Source organism: Ambystoma mexicanum, chromosome 9 (genome assembly GCF_040938575.1).
Source record: "Ambystoma mexicanum isolate Mex_15411 chromosome 9, UKY_AmexF1_1, whole genome shotgun sequence".
Taxonomy (NCBI): domain Eukaryota; kingdom Metazoa; phylum Chordata; class Amphibia; order Caudata; family Ambystomatidae; genus Ambystoma; species Ambystoma mexicanum.
This window is the reverse complement of record NC_090931.1, coordinates 147,042,798-147,060,623: the sequence shown is the minus strand read 5'-3', so window position 1 is coordinate 147,060,623 and position 17,826 is coordinate 147,042,798. Positions and strand designations below refer to the sequence as shown.

Genomic DNA, 17,826 nt, shown 5'->3' with positions numbered 1-17,826 from the left:
CTATTCTTGGGAACAGTAGTTCACCCAAGAAAATGTAGTTAAACATTAAGAGAAGTCCAAGGGACTTCTCAGTGGCACTGCACAAAAGGTGATGTGTGTCACAATGCAAAAGCAGATGCCTATGGAGACTCCATGAAACAGTAAGGAACATAGAATATCATAGTCAGGGAAACACATGAGTGGGTGAGGAAAAGGCCCCACGCACTCAGGAGTACAGATTAAAAAGCCCTGAGTCCAGCAAAAGTGCTTGTGGTCTCTAAGGTTAAAGCACATTGGCACAGAAATGACAATTCTCCCTACCAGGGCAGATAAGATCCGTGGACCACCAAGCAGTGACCCTCAATGTGCTAGATTCAGCAGGAGCATTGGTGAAGAATATGCAATCTGCTGACCCTTCAGATCAAGTTAACAGATGTTGTGGTCGGACTTTAAGCTGCAGAATAGAACAGTGGAGGTTCCCTTAAAGAAAGCAGAGTGGCAGAGTCTTCCTGTTGAGTCCAGACAAGTAGCATGCACTTTCTAACTGCAGAAAAACTTTGTCAATTATCAAACATCAAAACTTTGCTCTGACTCCTGTGATAATGATTCCCAAGGCCAGGAACTTCAGAGGAGTACATGGCAGTTGCATAAGTGGAGGAGCAGAATGTGGCCCCCAGATCCAGGGAAGGGTTCACTGAAGATGGCTCCCACCGGCCAAGGAGTAATAAAGCTTTCCTTGTAGGAGAAAGAGGAGTACAGGAGTAGAGCCCCCGGGGAAACCATTTGTAAAGTCCTCAGTGCCAGTTGCAGGAAGTCGACCCACTAGTGCCTCAGGGTCTCAAGACATGCATGGACACACACATGGCTGGGGATGACTCCAGCTCACCAGTTCCATCACCCTCTTCATCATTAAACAATTTGATGCTCCCACACCCGAAATCATGAGAGGCAAACCTCACTACTGTTCCTGCATGGATTAGCACAGGGACACACAAAGATGTGGATTGAGGTGTTTGGCAGACCATCACCCAGTAAGAACCAGTTCCCATTCATCCAAGGCTACCTTTGCAAGCTCCAAGTCAGAGCTCACATAGGCAAATTATCAAACGTAAGGCCCTGCTGGAAAAACATACTCAAATATGAAAAAATCCAGTTGCATGATTGCAGGGTTCAAGGCACAACAGGAAGCCATTTAGCTCCTGTTCAGGAGGAAATAGCAACAATTTCAGTAGAATGGCTGCAATGTGGTGCAGCCTAGTAAAAAGGTAGAAGGCTTGCATGAGCATGTACCTAAGGCATACTTTCTTAGTGAGAGAGCTCACGGGGGGGAAACTATGAGGCCCCTTTGGAGTACCCCTGACCTGGTAGCCTTCATGGCTACCAAGACAGCACGCAGTTAAAAGAGAGTTGTGGTCTCCAGTGATGCTTTTGTGTAAGCCTCACTAGAGAGAAAGAGATTAAGACACTCAATATCTAACAAAGAATTAGGGGGATCACTGAGGAAAGAAAGAGGGCCTTTCTCATCTGACACGCTTAAAGTGAAATTGTTCTTATGGATTAAGAGTTCATGTCCAGAATTAATATCAGTACACAAGGTTATATAATGATCCCTGTAGGGTTTCTTCGAGATTATGGGCCCGATTCTTGGAAAAGTGTGCATTGATCCTGCAAAGTCCCTTAGCCGAAAACACTTTGCGCGTCCCTGAGTGCAAAAGATTCTGTTTGTGCAATGCGAATTCATGGAATTTTGACTGCAAAGTAACCCTAAGCACAAGATGTGGCCGGAACGCCCCATAACTATTTGCAGCACCCCATCAATATGCATAACATTTTATGTAACTGTAGTTAGTATCCGGTAAATATTCATGCGAACCCCCATAAACAGTGGCTTCACCCCGTTACTCTACATATATACACCCCTAACTGCAATCAGTACCCCAACTGCGTGCACAAATTCCTAAATACCCAATCGGACCTTACCTTTGCACAGTGATTCCGATGTGATTGGGCCATCAGCTTGTTCACACATGGCGGTGTGATTGGGAGCTTTGGATGCAGATTTCCCCAACGTGATGTTGCGTTGTCAGATCCATGAATACGCTTGGTTTTCCGTGGTGATGGGCATGTGATTTCCTCATGCACGCCGTCCCTCGACACACCCACTTTTTTCCTTGCTCTTTCTCATTCTGCGTGGAGAATGGATAATATGCATGTTAAGAATGTTGATTCTTGATTAATACTAATCCCACTACCCCCACATTCTACTGCCCCCCAAACATTCACAAAACTCTCGTAAACCCACCTGGTAGACCCATCGCAGCCAGGATAAATTCAATAATGGAGCCGCGCTCACAATTTGCAGACCACTACTTAAAAAACAATGTTGTTAAAATGCAATCGTACTTGAAGGACACTAAAGTGGTTATTAACCATTTTGAAAACTTACCGTTTGATGTAACAACTCAATTTTTGATTGGTCTAGATATTATATCTCTTTCCACCAACATACCCAACATGACACTTTGGAAACTATTGGGGAAATTCTCCTTACACGCACCGATAGATAGCCAGTACCTACGTCTTTTATATTATGGTGCATTGAGATATCTTTGACTAGGAATTTCTTTGAATTCCAAGGCTGTTTTTACCAACAGATTGAAGGGACAGCTATGGGGGCCACTATGGCCCCCAGTGTGACCAATCTTTATGTAGAATTATTTGAAAAGAAGTTTATTTACACACATCACCCATTTGAACAAAACCTTTTGTCCTGGGCACGTTACATCGACAATATTATAATGGTGTGGACAGGGACAAAAGCCCAAGCTGAAGATGTTCTCATTTGGTTGAATCAATGTAACCGTTATCTTCAATTTACAATGACAATCAAAGGAGAAGAAATTGACTTTCTAGATTTAACCATTTTTCATCATGAAGGCCAATTACTTGTCAAACCGTACCATAAAAGTACAGACAAAAACTCACTCTTACATTATCACAGCCACCATGTTAAACATCATAAGGACAACTTTTGCTGTGGGCAGTTTTTATGGCTGAAGAGAAATAGCAGCAACAGAGAAACATACGAAGAAGAGGCTTTGGCCCTTACAAAAAAACTAAAAGAAGGGCAACACCCTGAAAAGCTAATCAGAAAAGCTGCTTAAAAGGGCTTTCAATAATAATCGAGAATAACTTCTCGACGAGAAGATTAAAAAAGCAACAGACGATAGGATAGTGAGTGTCAACACATTCACGAACCTCAGTCTCACCGTTAATAACATCGTCCGGAAACAATGGAAGATTTTTTAGAACTTGAATGTGAAACTTCAATATCCATTATTTGCTTACAAGACATCTACCACTATTGGTAATCGAGTTAGCAGTAGCAAATTAAGAATGAGGCAGATATAGGTCTGAATAAACCTTCGTGACAAGTTCATTTTTCAAACTGTAATTCAGAATTTGCCATCTATATGATTACATGTCCTTGTAATGTTTAATACATAGATAAAACGATCAGAAAGGTGAAAATGCGGATTATGGAGCATAGAAGTTGTATTAAAAATCATACTCTCCTCGCCCCTATGGTTAAACACTTCATGGAATTGAACCATATTTGTGAAGAATTTACATGGGCAATTTTGATGACCATTAGAGGCAATGATAATACTACTAAGTAAAGAATATTACTCGAAAAAGAACTAAAATACATTTTTCTGACTAAAAGTGATCAACAGGGCCTGAACGAAGCCATAGAATGGAATAAATTGCAATAATCCCATTGGATAAGCAGAATTATGACTGGATTAGTCACATGGCACTAATTGTTCATACTGCATTTAGACTTCCTAAGTTCCCTGAATATTCCAGAATGCTATCTTCTGTGAATCCACTAGTCAATGACCATTCTTGAAATTAGCTGTAAAATGAATCCATCATTATAAGAGTATTGCAATGGAAGTTGAATCTTGGATTATTTATAAACACCGGGTTCCCTTACCTTGTAATACATTTAAGTTGACATTTTCCCTACAAGACACGGTACACTGGAAATACTATAGTAGACAAATCTATACACTAGATGTAACATTTAGGAGGAAACGTTACTCAAACGTGATGAATTTGAATTGATAAAAATTTATTTTTTCAGTGTTTATCGGTCAAACGAGTAATAATAACAAAGGAAGGACTCATGGTATATTATATATCAACCCAATATGGCGGCTGCAACAGCTTAGAGTTGATCGCAGCTCCGGATGGATGAGATTTACTCTCTGTAAATGGCTGCTTGTTTGAACACGCCACAAACATCTAGCAGAAAAAACGTTCAAACGGGCAAGTACTACTGGAGGACAAAATAGTGTTAAGGTTTCACTAGCTAGCTACTAATTATAAACTGGAGAGCTACACTGGCCCGTGGCTTTTTTCTGATTTCCGTATTTCATTAAATTTGAGTGTACTTTCTTCCAGATGCAGGAAAGAGGAATTGATTACTAACCATCTGTAGAATTATCGCAACCCCCCCTGACTGCTACATAACAGCGGACCAGGAATTCCTATCAAAATTTATACCACAAGTTAGATACCTTAGATCGAGGTAAGCACCCTGCTCATAAGGTGGTATACATATAAACAGAACTGTATAATTGAGTGATGAGGTTTCCTCTTCTGATCCTTATTTTTATCTAGCAACCTACATAAGGTTGATGGTCTGGACACCTTGCCACATCTAATAGCAGTGGCTTGATTCGAAATACAGAGAAATTTAGCCTGTTCGCAATTCAAGACCTACCTATAAAAGGTAGGCTTTTTATATTTACTATTGGAGAGTTTATTGGTGTGGCTTGAAGCTAACTGATCTTGTAGCTAACAGATAGCTAAGTCCTATTAACTGTCATGATGCCTGCCCCCGGGAAGCCAGACCAGGCCCAGCTACCCCGGAAGCAGGCATCATGCCATTTAGAGCATGCCCAAAAACCCCAGTTAGGGGCTGTTTGGGTGCAGTCCTGGCGCCTATGGCGCCAGGCTCATAAGGATAAAGTCAGTCCTGGCGCCATGGGCGCCAGGCTCATTTCAGAAAACTTACCTAATGCAGACCATGCTGCATACTCACCTGGTGCAGACCATGCTGCACGAAGCCACAAGCCAAATGGGGCTTAGGAGGGACTATTTACTTAAGGGACTACTTTTTTCTTGGGTGGGGGCTGTGGAAGAATACTTACCTGGGACTTCTTCCTAGGCTATTTAAACCACGCCCGGACAGCCACACGTGCTTCGCGTTATTCTGCATCCAGCAGCGTAACGCTGACCGTGCCTGCAGCAGCTTCCAGTCTTCTGCCACGCCCGCTTCAAGCCCGGAGCTTCTAGAAATAAGAAGAAAGAAGGAGAAGAGGTTAGAACAGGAGCATCACAGTAATCCTTACCTGAATCCTTGATCCATCACGCACTCGAGCTGGAAGCAAGAAGTCACACGTGCGTCGCCTCGCACTCGCGGAGCCGCGCTGATCTCACCGGCCTTCGCTGCATCTACGCATTCCATTGCGATCTTCAGCATCTCCCGGCCGCTCGCCTACACCTAGGGAGACAAGAACAACAAGGTGAGCTAAGGGAAAACCAAAGGACAAGTAAGCAAGCTACCCCCAAAGACTTACCAGATTACCACGGGGGATACTCACCTCATCTCGGGTCGGCGCTGTAAACTCTGCATCACCGCCGCACCCCGGCCCCTAAGGGGAAACCACTGGACATTACAAGCTACCCCCCCAAAGACTTACCTGATTTACCGCAGGGGGAACTCACCTCATATCGGGTCGGCGCAGTAAACTCTGCATCATCGCCGTACCCCGGCCCCTAAGGGGAAAACCACTATAGACTTACCTGACTCTCACCAACTGCCCTTTGGACTCTCCGTGGAGGTTAAGTTGGCAACCTACAAGGAATCGGAAAGAGTGAAGGTCAGACATTTGAACTCGTACAAACTATTGGATCCTAGAGTCAATACTGGAACTCACCAATCCTTCCACGCCAGTGAAGTAAGTGGTCATCTATGCGCCCCTGCGCTCGATGCAGGATGGAGAGCCCACCTTTCTAAACCATCAGGTGAGAACAAGAGGGAACATTGGGAGTGGTCAGTGGGCAGACAACGGGAGTGGAAGGTGGGTTAACGCTCGAAATACGAGAGGTTAATTCCCTTTCTCCTTTGCAGAAAGATATTCATACGAGCCGACAAACGAAGTAAGTGGGGGTGTCCAGTCAGTCATCCCGGCTCTACGTGGCACCAGGCCGGTCCAGATCGACGTCCCTGTGGGAACCAGGTGAGCGTAACAGAACGCGAAGCCTACTCACAAATACCCACCTGGGCGTCATGGAGACCTCGGAAACGGATTAGGGGAATTAAGGGCCGAAGTGCATTCCGGCCGTCAAGAAACTAATGCCCTCAGGAGAGAACCGATAGTATCAAAAGAACGAACCGATGATTTGGCCAGACAACTATTGCAAAGCCAGGCTGGACAAACTCCTCTACCAGGACTTGGGGCAAGTCCAGCTCCTGTACCACTGAGTAAACCGGTGCAGATAAATCTACCTGGAGCCGTTCCCTTGGCTCCGCCTGAACGCTTTGCCGGAGACCCAAAAAGGTTTGCTATAATCATAAATCAATGCCGCTTGCACTTTTTATGTAGACCTGGAGCCTTCCCGAACGATCAGGCCAAGGTGGCCTTTGTGCTGTCATATCTCAGCGGCAGTGCGGCGGATTGGTCCATTCCACTAGTCAATCAGGATGACCCGATTCTTCGAGATTTCCAGGGTTTTCGAACAAGCATGGAAAGACTGTTCGCCCGACACTCCCAGGGACAGGCTTTGGATAACGAACTTTTATCCTTACGGCAAGGCAATCACGACCTTTTATCTTACATTGCAACCTTTAACAGATTAGTAGTGGAAACCAAATGGCCTGAAGCCAAGCGAATCACATTATTCCATCAAGGGCTTCGAGGAGAACTCAAAGATGTTTTAGCCCAAATAGTGAGCCCGCCTCAGGACTGTGCTGAATATATAGATATAAATCAATGCCTAATTTACTAGAAATTACTTTAAATTCAGTAAATTTGGCAATCCAATCAATGGCCAAACTGTTCGAGACCCTTGATTTGAAATTGACAAATCAGAATCTACATATAGAAAAAGTATTAGCATGGCAATCTGCCTTTATGCATGCCACGAAATTAAAAAAACAGCATCATTCTAGCAGTGTTAAACCTAAATTAAACTCTACCAATGTAGCTATACAAACTGACTGCCATGCAGACTTTGTATTGAGTCCTTCCGTTACAAAACCTGCAGTTCTGCAGAAGAAGTGCCCTGTACTTCCACACCTCTCAGAACCTATTCAGGACAAATTTCAAACGGTTCCTTCCACTAAAACTGGACCTTTGGCCGTACTCACTCAGCCCCCCAAAGATATTGTTAATCCACTAGATACGATCCAGGAGAGACAACCTGTGGGGCTACATATTTCGTTAAGGCGTTGCAGGCTGATCCTCAAATCAGTTCAGAGCCTTCAGCTAAGTCACCTGTTTACACACTATTTGACACAAAACGGTCGGATAAACAGAAGCACGTTAGATTTCTTGATGCGAAGAAAACAAAAAATATGTCCATTCCAAAAAACAATGGTGCTTCAAAGACTAAACACTTCATCAAAGCAGTCACTAACACGCAAAAAGGCAAACTGTTAGTCTCTAATGCTATTGCAAAAAAATATCAGCAGCAAGCACGAGCTCGGAAAGATGCGGGTTCTAGGCCCCTAAAGAAGGTTACATCTTATACTCCTCTTAACGACCTGTTAGCGGTAGCGGTTGACATGGATCGAGCTCAAAGTTCACAGATTACCACTGCCCCCTCAGCAGATAAGGCAGGATGTGTAGGTCAGTCTGATGGACCCACACAAGAGGCACTTGAACTAAGAAGGAAATAAATTAGACATGCTGTTTACGAATACATGAATAAGCAACCATTACAAAAAATTCTAAATTGTTGTGAGCATAAAGACAGAACAGATATGATACAAACTTCAGTTCAGCAGCATGCAATTCCTATAAAATCATCCCTTGCCACTAGCCACCTACCAAAACAGGTGAATAGTGAACATACAATTCCCTCTATACCCATTGGCACTAATGTACCCAAATCAACGGCTTTGTTACCTTTACGATCTAGTTCTTGTTCCTTGTCTATGTTCAATCCAACATCACACAAACCAAACAAACCTGAGTTCATCCTCAACATCACACCCTCAGAACAGTCTTCTATCTCACGTTCCCCCTCCGCTGAAAACTGTTGAGGAACTGGGCACGAAGACTGGAGAGGGTAGTGATCTGGTGACACTACCATCACAATTTCTCCATATACTCCAATTAGCGTTGCAGAAAGCTAGTGAAGTCTCTAATCAAGTAACATCATCTGTTGCCGAGGTAAAACCTCAATCAACTATTGTGAAAAAACAATTGCAAGCAAACACCAAAAGACCTGCTTTATATTCTTTAACCATAGGTTGCAGGCCTCCTCCGAGTGTGCAATATGATCTGAACCGCCGATCTATACTAACAATATTTTCAGAGATTCATGCGCTAGAAGACATTAATTCGGTTGATTTGCAGTTAGTTGAATTTGATAATGAGCATTCACTCTCTTCAGTGAAGGTATGGATCAATTCACGAGTTGTTTTGAACACAATTTGGCTTGCCAAAAGACAACTTTACGATTTAGGATTTATTATTAACATAAATTCATCGACCATATAGTTTCCAGAAGTTGTATCACGATCAGATTTAATTGAGAGTAAGTGTGATATGTCAAAAAATCCTGAGTCAAATATAAAGGATTTGACCAAAATGCTTTGTACATGTAACAGAGAGTTTGATATGCACTAACTAAGCCATCCTTGGTCACCTTAGTCAGTTGGAACATGAGGGGTCATCGCCATCTCATTAATAGTCCTAATTTGGGCACTATGAACGCCGATATATTAATGATGCAGGAAACATGGCTTGTTGATCTCCCAATCTGGGACAATTATGATTTATATCTTAATCCCGCTCTTAAGAAAAAATTGGGAAGACCGACTTCAGGTCTGCTCATTGCAATTAAACAACTTCCTTCATTTTCCTCTGAAAACTGGCTTTCCCCTAATTCCTTTCTACAAGCTGTGAAACTCAAAGCTGGTGGCTCCACCTATGTTCTAATTAACATGTACTGGAACCCAGTTGGTATATCTGATCATGCTTTTATGAAAGACTTGAATTACTTAATGGACTTAATCTATGTTGACAAATCAGTGCCATATGTTATTCTAGCAGGTGACCTCAATTTACATTGTCTGGAACCAACTCATGACAAGTCTAGATTGGCTTTATGGTTGCATTTTGTTGAATCTCGAAGTCTGCAAATGTTGAATGGTACTTTTGTTGACGATATTCCTCCTCACCCCACGTGGCATAGGGGTACGTCCACGGCAATAATTGATTATATATACGTCAAAAAGGGCTTAATCAATAATGTGGTCAGTTTTCAAGTCAAAGACACTAACTTATGCGACCATAACATTCTATTTGCTAATTGGGTCTCGACAGGAATCTTGGAAAGTACATATTCTAAATGTGCATCTGGACTTCTCTCTATCAATTCAGGCTGCAATAGATTAAGATGGTCTGAAAAGTCCTTAAAACGTTTTAATCAATTCTATGCCACGGAACTACATAAACCAGTGCGGTGAATACCAAAAATATCGCGTACCATAACTTGATGCAATTGTTTCAATCTAATCTATCGCACCAGGCAAAGCCTAGATCAGTACATTTGCATGTGTTTAGTAAGCAAATTCAATCTGCGAAAAAGTCATATCGATCTCATAAGAGACAAATTCTAAAATTACCAATAGAGCAAAGGAATGGCTTACTATTAAAATTGAAAACTAAACACAAGAATTGGATGCGAACCATGAAAGCCACGCTATATCAAAATGACAGTGCATGTATGCTAAGAAATATTGCTGGGCAGAACACTGCCCAAATATGGGCTACCATTAATCAGATTTCAACAGGGCACCAAATAGCATTACTATGTAACAACGTTCCACAACAAGCCTGGGTTACGCACTTCACGCAATTGTACGAGCTCCCGCAAACTTCGCTTGGTGGACTAGCCACTGTAGAACCAAATACATTTCTGTTGAAGTTTGACAAAGAAGACATGTCATACTTCATAAAGAAAGCAACCACCTCTAGGGCTCCAGGACCCGATGGTTTGTCCAATTTTACCCTGAAACAATATCCAGACATTTGGACTGACATTCTATGGAATATGTTCAACAACATTAATCTGACACTAACCATTCCGGAAACTTGGACCCATTCTATAATCTTACCAGTCCACAAAAAAGGTGATAGAACTCACCCTGCCAGCTACAGGCCCATAGCATTACTAGATGCACCAAGTAAAATCTTTAATCGCATCGTACTTAGAGATCTTAATGTATGGGCCACCAATCAACAGAAAAGAGATCCTTTTCAGGCAGGATTTGTGTCTGGTTTGGGTACTGCCCCTAACATTATCACCTTGAACATGATAAGATCTCACTGCTTCACCCAAAACCAACCTTTATACCTGGCATTCATAGACTTTAGGGTTGCATTTGACTCTATCGATCGTAATCTACTGTATAAAAAACTAGTGCGATATGAATGTCCACCCTCACTTCTTGCAATAATCAAACTTCTCCACACAAATACTACTCTCCAGGTTAGGTTGACAACCGAAGGCTCATTATCTGTGCCCATTCACACAGCTCGAGGCCTTAAACAGGGCTGCATATTGGCCTCGTTTCTTTTCAATCAGTTCATTTTAGATCTTGGTGAGTCCTTTTCTGATGTACTAACTGATGCTCCTAAACTGGGCTTGCAATTGGTCCCATGGCTGCTATATGCAGATGATTTGGTTCTCTTGTCGACAACTCCACGAGGGTTGCAAAATCTACTTGATTCTTTATCCACCTATTCCTTAAACAATAATCTTGTTATTAATTTGGAAAAAACTCAAGTAGTGACCTGCTTGCCAAATATAAAAACAGCTGGTAAAAGAACCTACAAGTGGCATTTGCAAAATGTTGAATTGCAGAATGTTTCTGAATACAAGTATTTAGGCATGATAATCTATAATAAAATTTCAGAAAAATCATATGTAGATTCTTTGTCACACAAGCTTCAAACACTAAAATCACAGGCCATCATATTAATGTCTAAATTCGGTAAATTCTCAATTCGGCATATTGTGTCATTTTATCAAGCAAAAGTGGTTCCTATATTATTGTACGGTGCCGAAACTAAACTATTGCATAATCCATCAATGTGGGACATGCTTGAATCTAAATTTTGGAAAGCTCTGTTAAAACTTCCGAACTGCACCCCACTGCCACTTATAAGGTATGACCTTGGTCTGATTACACTCGATGTGCAATTAGTATGGAAAATGTGTTCTTTCCTACGCAAATGTCTCTTAGGTCTTGAAAAGCGCAATGTACTGAGTCCTGTTGCATACTATCTTGTGAACTCTAACCATCTTTTTCCTCACACTTGGAGAAATTGCGTTTTAAATGCTCTATCTGATGCTTCCATAACATTACATGTACTCTTGTCAAATCCAAATCGAGCAAAGCAAAAATTGTATCAGACAGATTGGATACGCACCAGGGAGAAATGTGCTTACAAAGATTTTGACACTCAGTTGTTTGGTCATAAAAAATTTCGGGTGATATCAGATTATTTGCTGAAATTCCCATTATCCCACATAAGGCAACAATATCTGCGTTTCAGGTTTAATTTATATCCGACAACTGAAATCCTGGCTAGGAGGGGTCTGATTACTCATGATCTAAATCATTGTCGATTCTGCCAGAATACAATGTGCTGTGAGACATTGAAACATATAATAGTAGTCTGCCCTGCCCTAGTCAAGACAAGAAAGACATTTCTCAGCAAACAATTACAGATATATGTACCTTTGACCGATGACGAAATTTAGTTTAAAATCTTTTCAAGTAACAAGCTGGGACTTAGAATTGCAATTGTGCAATTCCTGGATAATGTGTTGTCGGAAGCCAATTTAGGTGAGGATTGATTACAGAACTTCTAGAATTGTTATGAATATAGAAATATGTAACTATTCTAAGGTTAAAAATGTTTTATTGTTTTTTTCTTTCTTTTTTCCTTTTTTAAAATGTTTCATTTGCAATTTTAATTGTATTATGTATATTGTACATTGCAAATTGTTATCATTTGTTCTTAAATATTTGCTACTTTGTTATATTTGAAAGGTTGATTTATCAACCAACCAAATAAAAAAAATAAAAAAAAAAGAATATATAGATTTAGTGGTCCAGTTGGATCACAGACTTCAAACCAGAAAGGCAGACCGAACCAAGTTTGAGAATAGGGTGTTGATTAAAACCCACGCAAGCTCCAAGGGAGTAGATGCCCCAGAACCTATGCAACTTGGGGGGTTAGAGGACCCCTAACGCAGAAGGAAAGAGAAAGAAGACGACAACTGCAATTATGTCTTTATTGCGGAGCTACCGGTCATTTCCTTCGGAACTGCCCAGTAAAACCACCCAAGAAAACTATAGGAGCAGCAGACGAAAGCCATTTAGAACCTGACTCGGGAAACGATCAAGCCCGGCAAGTGTAGAGGTCCGCTTGCCGAGCCTAAAGAAGGACACTCTGACCTCGCATTTCACTATACCCATGGTCCTTGTAGATCCAGAGCAACCATCACGCATGCACGCGGTAAAGTCATACGTTGATAGTGGAGCCATAGGTAACTATTTGGACTGTGAATTGGCTTCCAGGATGAATCTATCTCTCACCCGAAAGACCACTGCCGATGTCGTCACCACAGTGGATGGAACGGAAATTGTCTCTGGGCCCGTAACTCATTCCACTGCAGAAATGACATTGCTGGGTCAAGATGGGCACCGAGAGGTTATTGTGTTTGATTTGATCAAGGCCCCACAGTTCCAACTAATACTGGGAATACCTTGGTTAGAAAAACATAATCCCTGCATTGATTGGCGAGAGAAGAGACTAACCTTCCCAGAATGTGCTCACACCTGCTAACCTAAGAAAACTCAAAACTCAGTCCTGGCCCCAGTAATCCCAGATGCCACGCAATTACCTGCTGAATACCAAGACTTTCAGGATGTCTTCCAAAAGGAACAGGCAAACACTTTACCACCTCACAGATCGTATGATTGTCAAATAGATCTTGTACCGGGAGCACAACCACCTTGCAGCAGAATCTATGCCCTTACGGAACCCGAAAACCTCCACTTGCGTCAGTACCTTGACCAGTACCTTGTTAATGGTTTCATTCGCCCGTCCAAGTCCCCTGCATCTTCAGCTTTGTTCTTCGTACCAAAAAAGGAAGGCGACCTTAGAACATGCATAGACTACCGCGCTCTGAATCAGATAACCATCAAGAATCGATACCCGTTGCCTTTGATACCTGAACTACTAGACCAGGTGAAGGACGCTTGTATATACACTAAACTAGACCTTCGGGGGGCATATCATCTGGTACGTGTCAAAGAGGGCGATGAATGGAAGACTGCTTTTCGCACCAAGTACGGATTATTTGAGTAACAGGTGATGCCTTTCGGACTATGCAATGCACCAGCAGCCTTCCAATTCTTCATGAACAATGTCCTCCGAGAGCTCATCGATGTTTGTGTGGTCGTTTACATCGACGGTATCTTAGTATACTCCTTATCAGAATCTGATCATGTAAAACACGTCCGAGCAGTCCTAGAGAAGTTACGCCAGCATAAACTATATGCTAAACTGGAAAAGTGCCTCTTTCACACTACGGAAGTGGAATTCCTTGGATTTATTCTGACCCCGAAAGGAATCAGGAAGGATACACATAAGGGGGACGCAATTCTTAATTGGCCTTCGCCAACTTCAGTCAAAGGCGTCCAAAGCATGCTTGGCTTTGCCAATTTCTACCGCAGGTTTATCCCGGACTTCTCACACATTGTGCATCCCATTACAACGCTATTGCGAAAGAATAAACGCTTTGTGTGGACAGAGGAAGCCGAAAACGCCTTCCAAGAGTTAAAAGCAAAATTCACATCTGCCCCTGTATTAAGACACCCGCGCCCTGAGCTTCCATACATAGTGGAAACAGATGCATCCAGTTCAGCCATGGGAGCAGTGCTCTCCCAAAGGGATCCCGAAACCAACCAGCTTCATCCAGTGGCATTCTGGTCAAGGAAGTTTTCGGCTCCCGAATTAAACTATGCCATTACCGACAAGGAGCTATTAGCCATCAAGTCCGCCTTCAAGGCTTGGCGGCACTATCTGCTGGGTGCCAGACATACCATCACGGTCGTCACTGATCACCGAAACTTGCAATACCTAAAGACAGCTAAGGCCCAATCTTCGCGCCAACTCCGTTGGGCATTATTCTTCGCCGAGTTTGATTTTGTAATAACCTATAGACCAGGTTGTAAAAATGGTAAAGCAGACGCCTTGTCCCGAATTGGAATGGGAGAAACAGAAATAGTCTTAGAACCAGTACCCATAATTCCCGAACAAAGGATCTTTGGTCTGACGTCCATACATTCACTGGAGGACATTCAAGAAAAAATCCACCAGCTCTTTGATTCAGTCGCCTTACAGGACTGGGCCAAGAAAGGTCCAGAGTATTCTGTCACCGATGATTTACCTTATTACCAAGGCCGGCTATTTCTGCCACAAAAGGAACTACAAGAACTTGTAATTTCCCGGTACCATGACACCTTACTGGAAGGACATCCTAGTATTGCAAAAACTAAAGCCAAAATTAAGAAACAATTCTGGTGGCCCAACTGGCGCAAAGACATTAAATTGTTTGTCATGTCTTGTGGCATTTGCGCCAAAAATAAAAGTCAAAAGAAAAGACCCGCTGGATTATTACAACCTTTGGATATCCCACCCACTCCTTGGCATACCTTGTCATTAGACTTTATAACAGATCTACCCCCGTGCAATGGCTTTAACACCATTTTAGTTATTGTAGACCTTTTTTCCAAAATGGCTCACTTTATTCCTTTAAAAGGGATACCTTCAGCTTTAGTCCTGGCCAAAGAGTTCCTTGAAAACATTGTTCGCCTACACGGCTTTCCATCCGTGTTGATTTCGGACCGGGGCAGTCAATTCATTTCGCATTTCTGGAAAAAATGTTGCCAATTGGCGCAGATAGATGTTAGGCTTTCCACCAGTCACCACCCTCAGACCGACGGTCAAACAGAAAGGACCAACCAGACTCTTGAGCAGTACTTGCGTTGTATGCTACATCAGTCTGAGGGTACTTGGAAAGACATTCTTTGGATTGCCGAGTATGCGTACAATAATTCCGTACACTCGGGAACTGGACAAAGTCCTTTTTTTACCATCTATGGACACCATCCTCGAACCTCGGACCTTGATTCGCCCCAACACTTGGAGATGCCTGCGGTGGACCATCTCCACACTGTTATTACACAAGCCTTTAAGGAAGCAACTGCACATTTGCGAAAGGCTAAGGAAAAATACAAGAAAGATGCGGATCTGCACAGGAGTGAAGCACCGCAATACCAGCTAGGGGACCAAGTATGGTTGGCAACTAAGCACATCCCACTCAAGGGAACACGGACCTTTAACCCTAGGTATTTAGGACCTTACTCCATCAAGGCCATCATTAACCCGGTGGCTGTCAAGTTGGACCTACCTGCTCATATGCGGATTCATCCCGTTTTTCACGTATCCCTTTTGAAGCCAGTACAACCAGGAACAAGACTAACAAAACCTCCGGACCCTCATAGACAGAGAGCCCGAATTTGAGGTTAAGAGCATCTTGGACTCAAAAAAAGTGAGATCAAAAATCTTTTATCTAATCGACTGGAAAGGCTACGGGCCTCAGGAAAGGTCTTGGGAACCTAGTGACCACGTGCATGCACCTCAATTAGTGAAGAGGTTCCACCGAGAATTTCCTAACAAACCAAGGCCAGGGGGAAGAACAACTTTAGGAGGGGCCTTGAGGGGGAGTGCTGTCATGATGCCTGCCCCCAGGAAGCCAGACCAGGCCCAGCAACCCCGGAAGCAGGCATCATGCCATTTAGAGCATGCCCAAAAACCCCAGTTAGGGGCTGTTTGGGTGCAGTCCTGGCGCCCATGGCGCCAGGCTCATAAGGATAAAGTCAGTGCTGGCGCCTTGGGCGCCAGGCTCATTTCAGAAAACTTACCTAATGCAGACCATGCTGCATACTCACCTGGTGCAGACCATGCTGCACGAAGCCACAAGCCAAATGGGGCTTAGGAGGGACTATTTACTTAAGTGACTACTTTTTTCTCCGGTGGGGGCTGTGGAAGAATACTTACCTGGGACTTCTTCCTAGGCTATTTAAACCACGCCCGGACAGCCACACGTGCTTTGCGTTATTCTGCATCCAGCAGCGTAACGCTCACCATGCCTGCAGCAGCTTCCAGTCTTCTGCCACGACCGCTTCAAGCCCGGAGCTTCTAGAAATAAGAAGAAAGAAGGAGAAGAGGTTAGAACAGGAGCATCACAGTAATCCTTACCTGAATCCTTGATCCATCACGCACTCGAGCTGGAAGCAAGAAGTCACACGGGCGTCGCCTCGCATCTCGCGGCGCCGCGCTGAACTCACCGGCCTTCGCTGCATCTCCGCATTCCATCGCGATCTTCAGCATCTCCCGGCCGCTCGCCTACACCTAGGGAGACAAGAACAACAAGGTGAGCTAAGGGAAAACCAAAGGACAACTAAGCAAGCTACCCCCAAAGACTTACCGGATTACCACGGGGGATACTCACCTCATCTCGGGTCGGCGCAGTAAACTCTGCATCACCGTTGCACCCCGGCCCCTAAGGGGAAACCACTGGACATTACAAGCTACCCCCCCAAAGACTTACCTGATTTACCGCAGGGGGAACTCACCTCATATCGGGTCGGCGCAGTAAACTCTGCATCATCGCCGTACCCCGGCCCCTAAGGGGAAAACCACTATAGACTTACCTGACTCTCACCAACTGCCCTTTGGACTCTCCGTGGAGGTTGAGTTGGCAACCTACAAGGAATCGGAAAGAGTGAAGGAACTCACAAATTCCTCCACGCCAGTGAAGTAACTGGTCATCTACGCGCCCCTGCGCTCGATGCAGGATGGAGAGCCCACCTTTCTAAACCATCAGGTGAGAACAAGAGGGAACATCGGGAGTGGTCAGTGGGCAGACAACGGGAGTGGAAGGTGGGTTAACGCTCGAATTACGGGAGGTTAATTCCCTTTCTCCTTTGCAGAAAGATATTCATACGAGCCGACAAACGAAGTAAGTGGGGGTGTCCAGTCAGTCATCCCGGCTCTATGTGCCACCAGGCCGGTCCAGATCGACGTCCCCGTGGGAACCAGGTGAGCGTAACATTAACTTAATTTCAGGTCAATCAACTACCTATCAGGTGCCCCTGACTGCCGATTAAATTTTTCCTGCTACTTATCAGGATATTATCTAGTGAGGACTAACTCCACTCACCAGATCGGGTAATTAATATATCCTGCCTGGCATTGATTCAATTAGAGTATCTGGAAGTATTTAAGCAATTTTAACTTATCTTTCTTTTTATGTGTTCTATCAACAGCCACACCATATCGAAAGAACAGATGATTTCGCACTATGGACTAATGTTAAAAGTGTTTTTTGACTATTGCTTGTTTTATCGCAATTAAAACTAATGTGTGACAAATCTCCTGATGAAAGTTCCATGAA

The 17,826-nt window shown here is 43.4% G+C and overlaps 1 protein-coding gene across 1 annotated transcript in view; it reads right to left on the bottom strand.

The window, feature by feature from the left end:
• The window catches only part of LOC138487770 (indolethylamine N-methyltransferase-like), a 450,938-nt gene extending 448,778 nt beyond the window's left edge, over nucleotides 1-2,160 (bottom strand). The window contains exon 1 of the mRNA XM_069614321.1: nucleotides 1,960-2,160. Within this exon, the coding sequence (XP_069470422.1) occupies nucleotides 1,960-2,008 (49 nt within the window). The 5' untranslated portion in view covers nucleotides 2,009-2,160. The remainder of the gene's footprint in view (nucleotides 1-1,959) is intronic.
• Nucleotides 2,161-17,826: the final 15,666 nt, after the last annotated feature.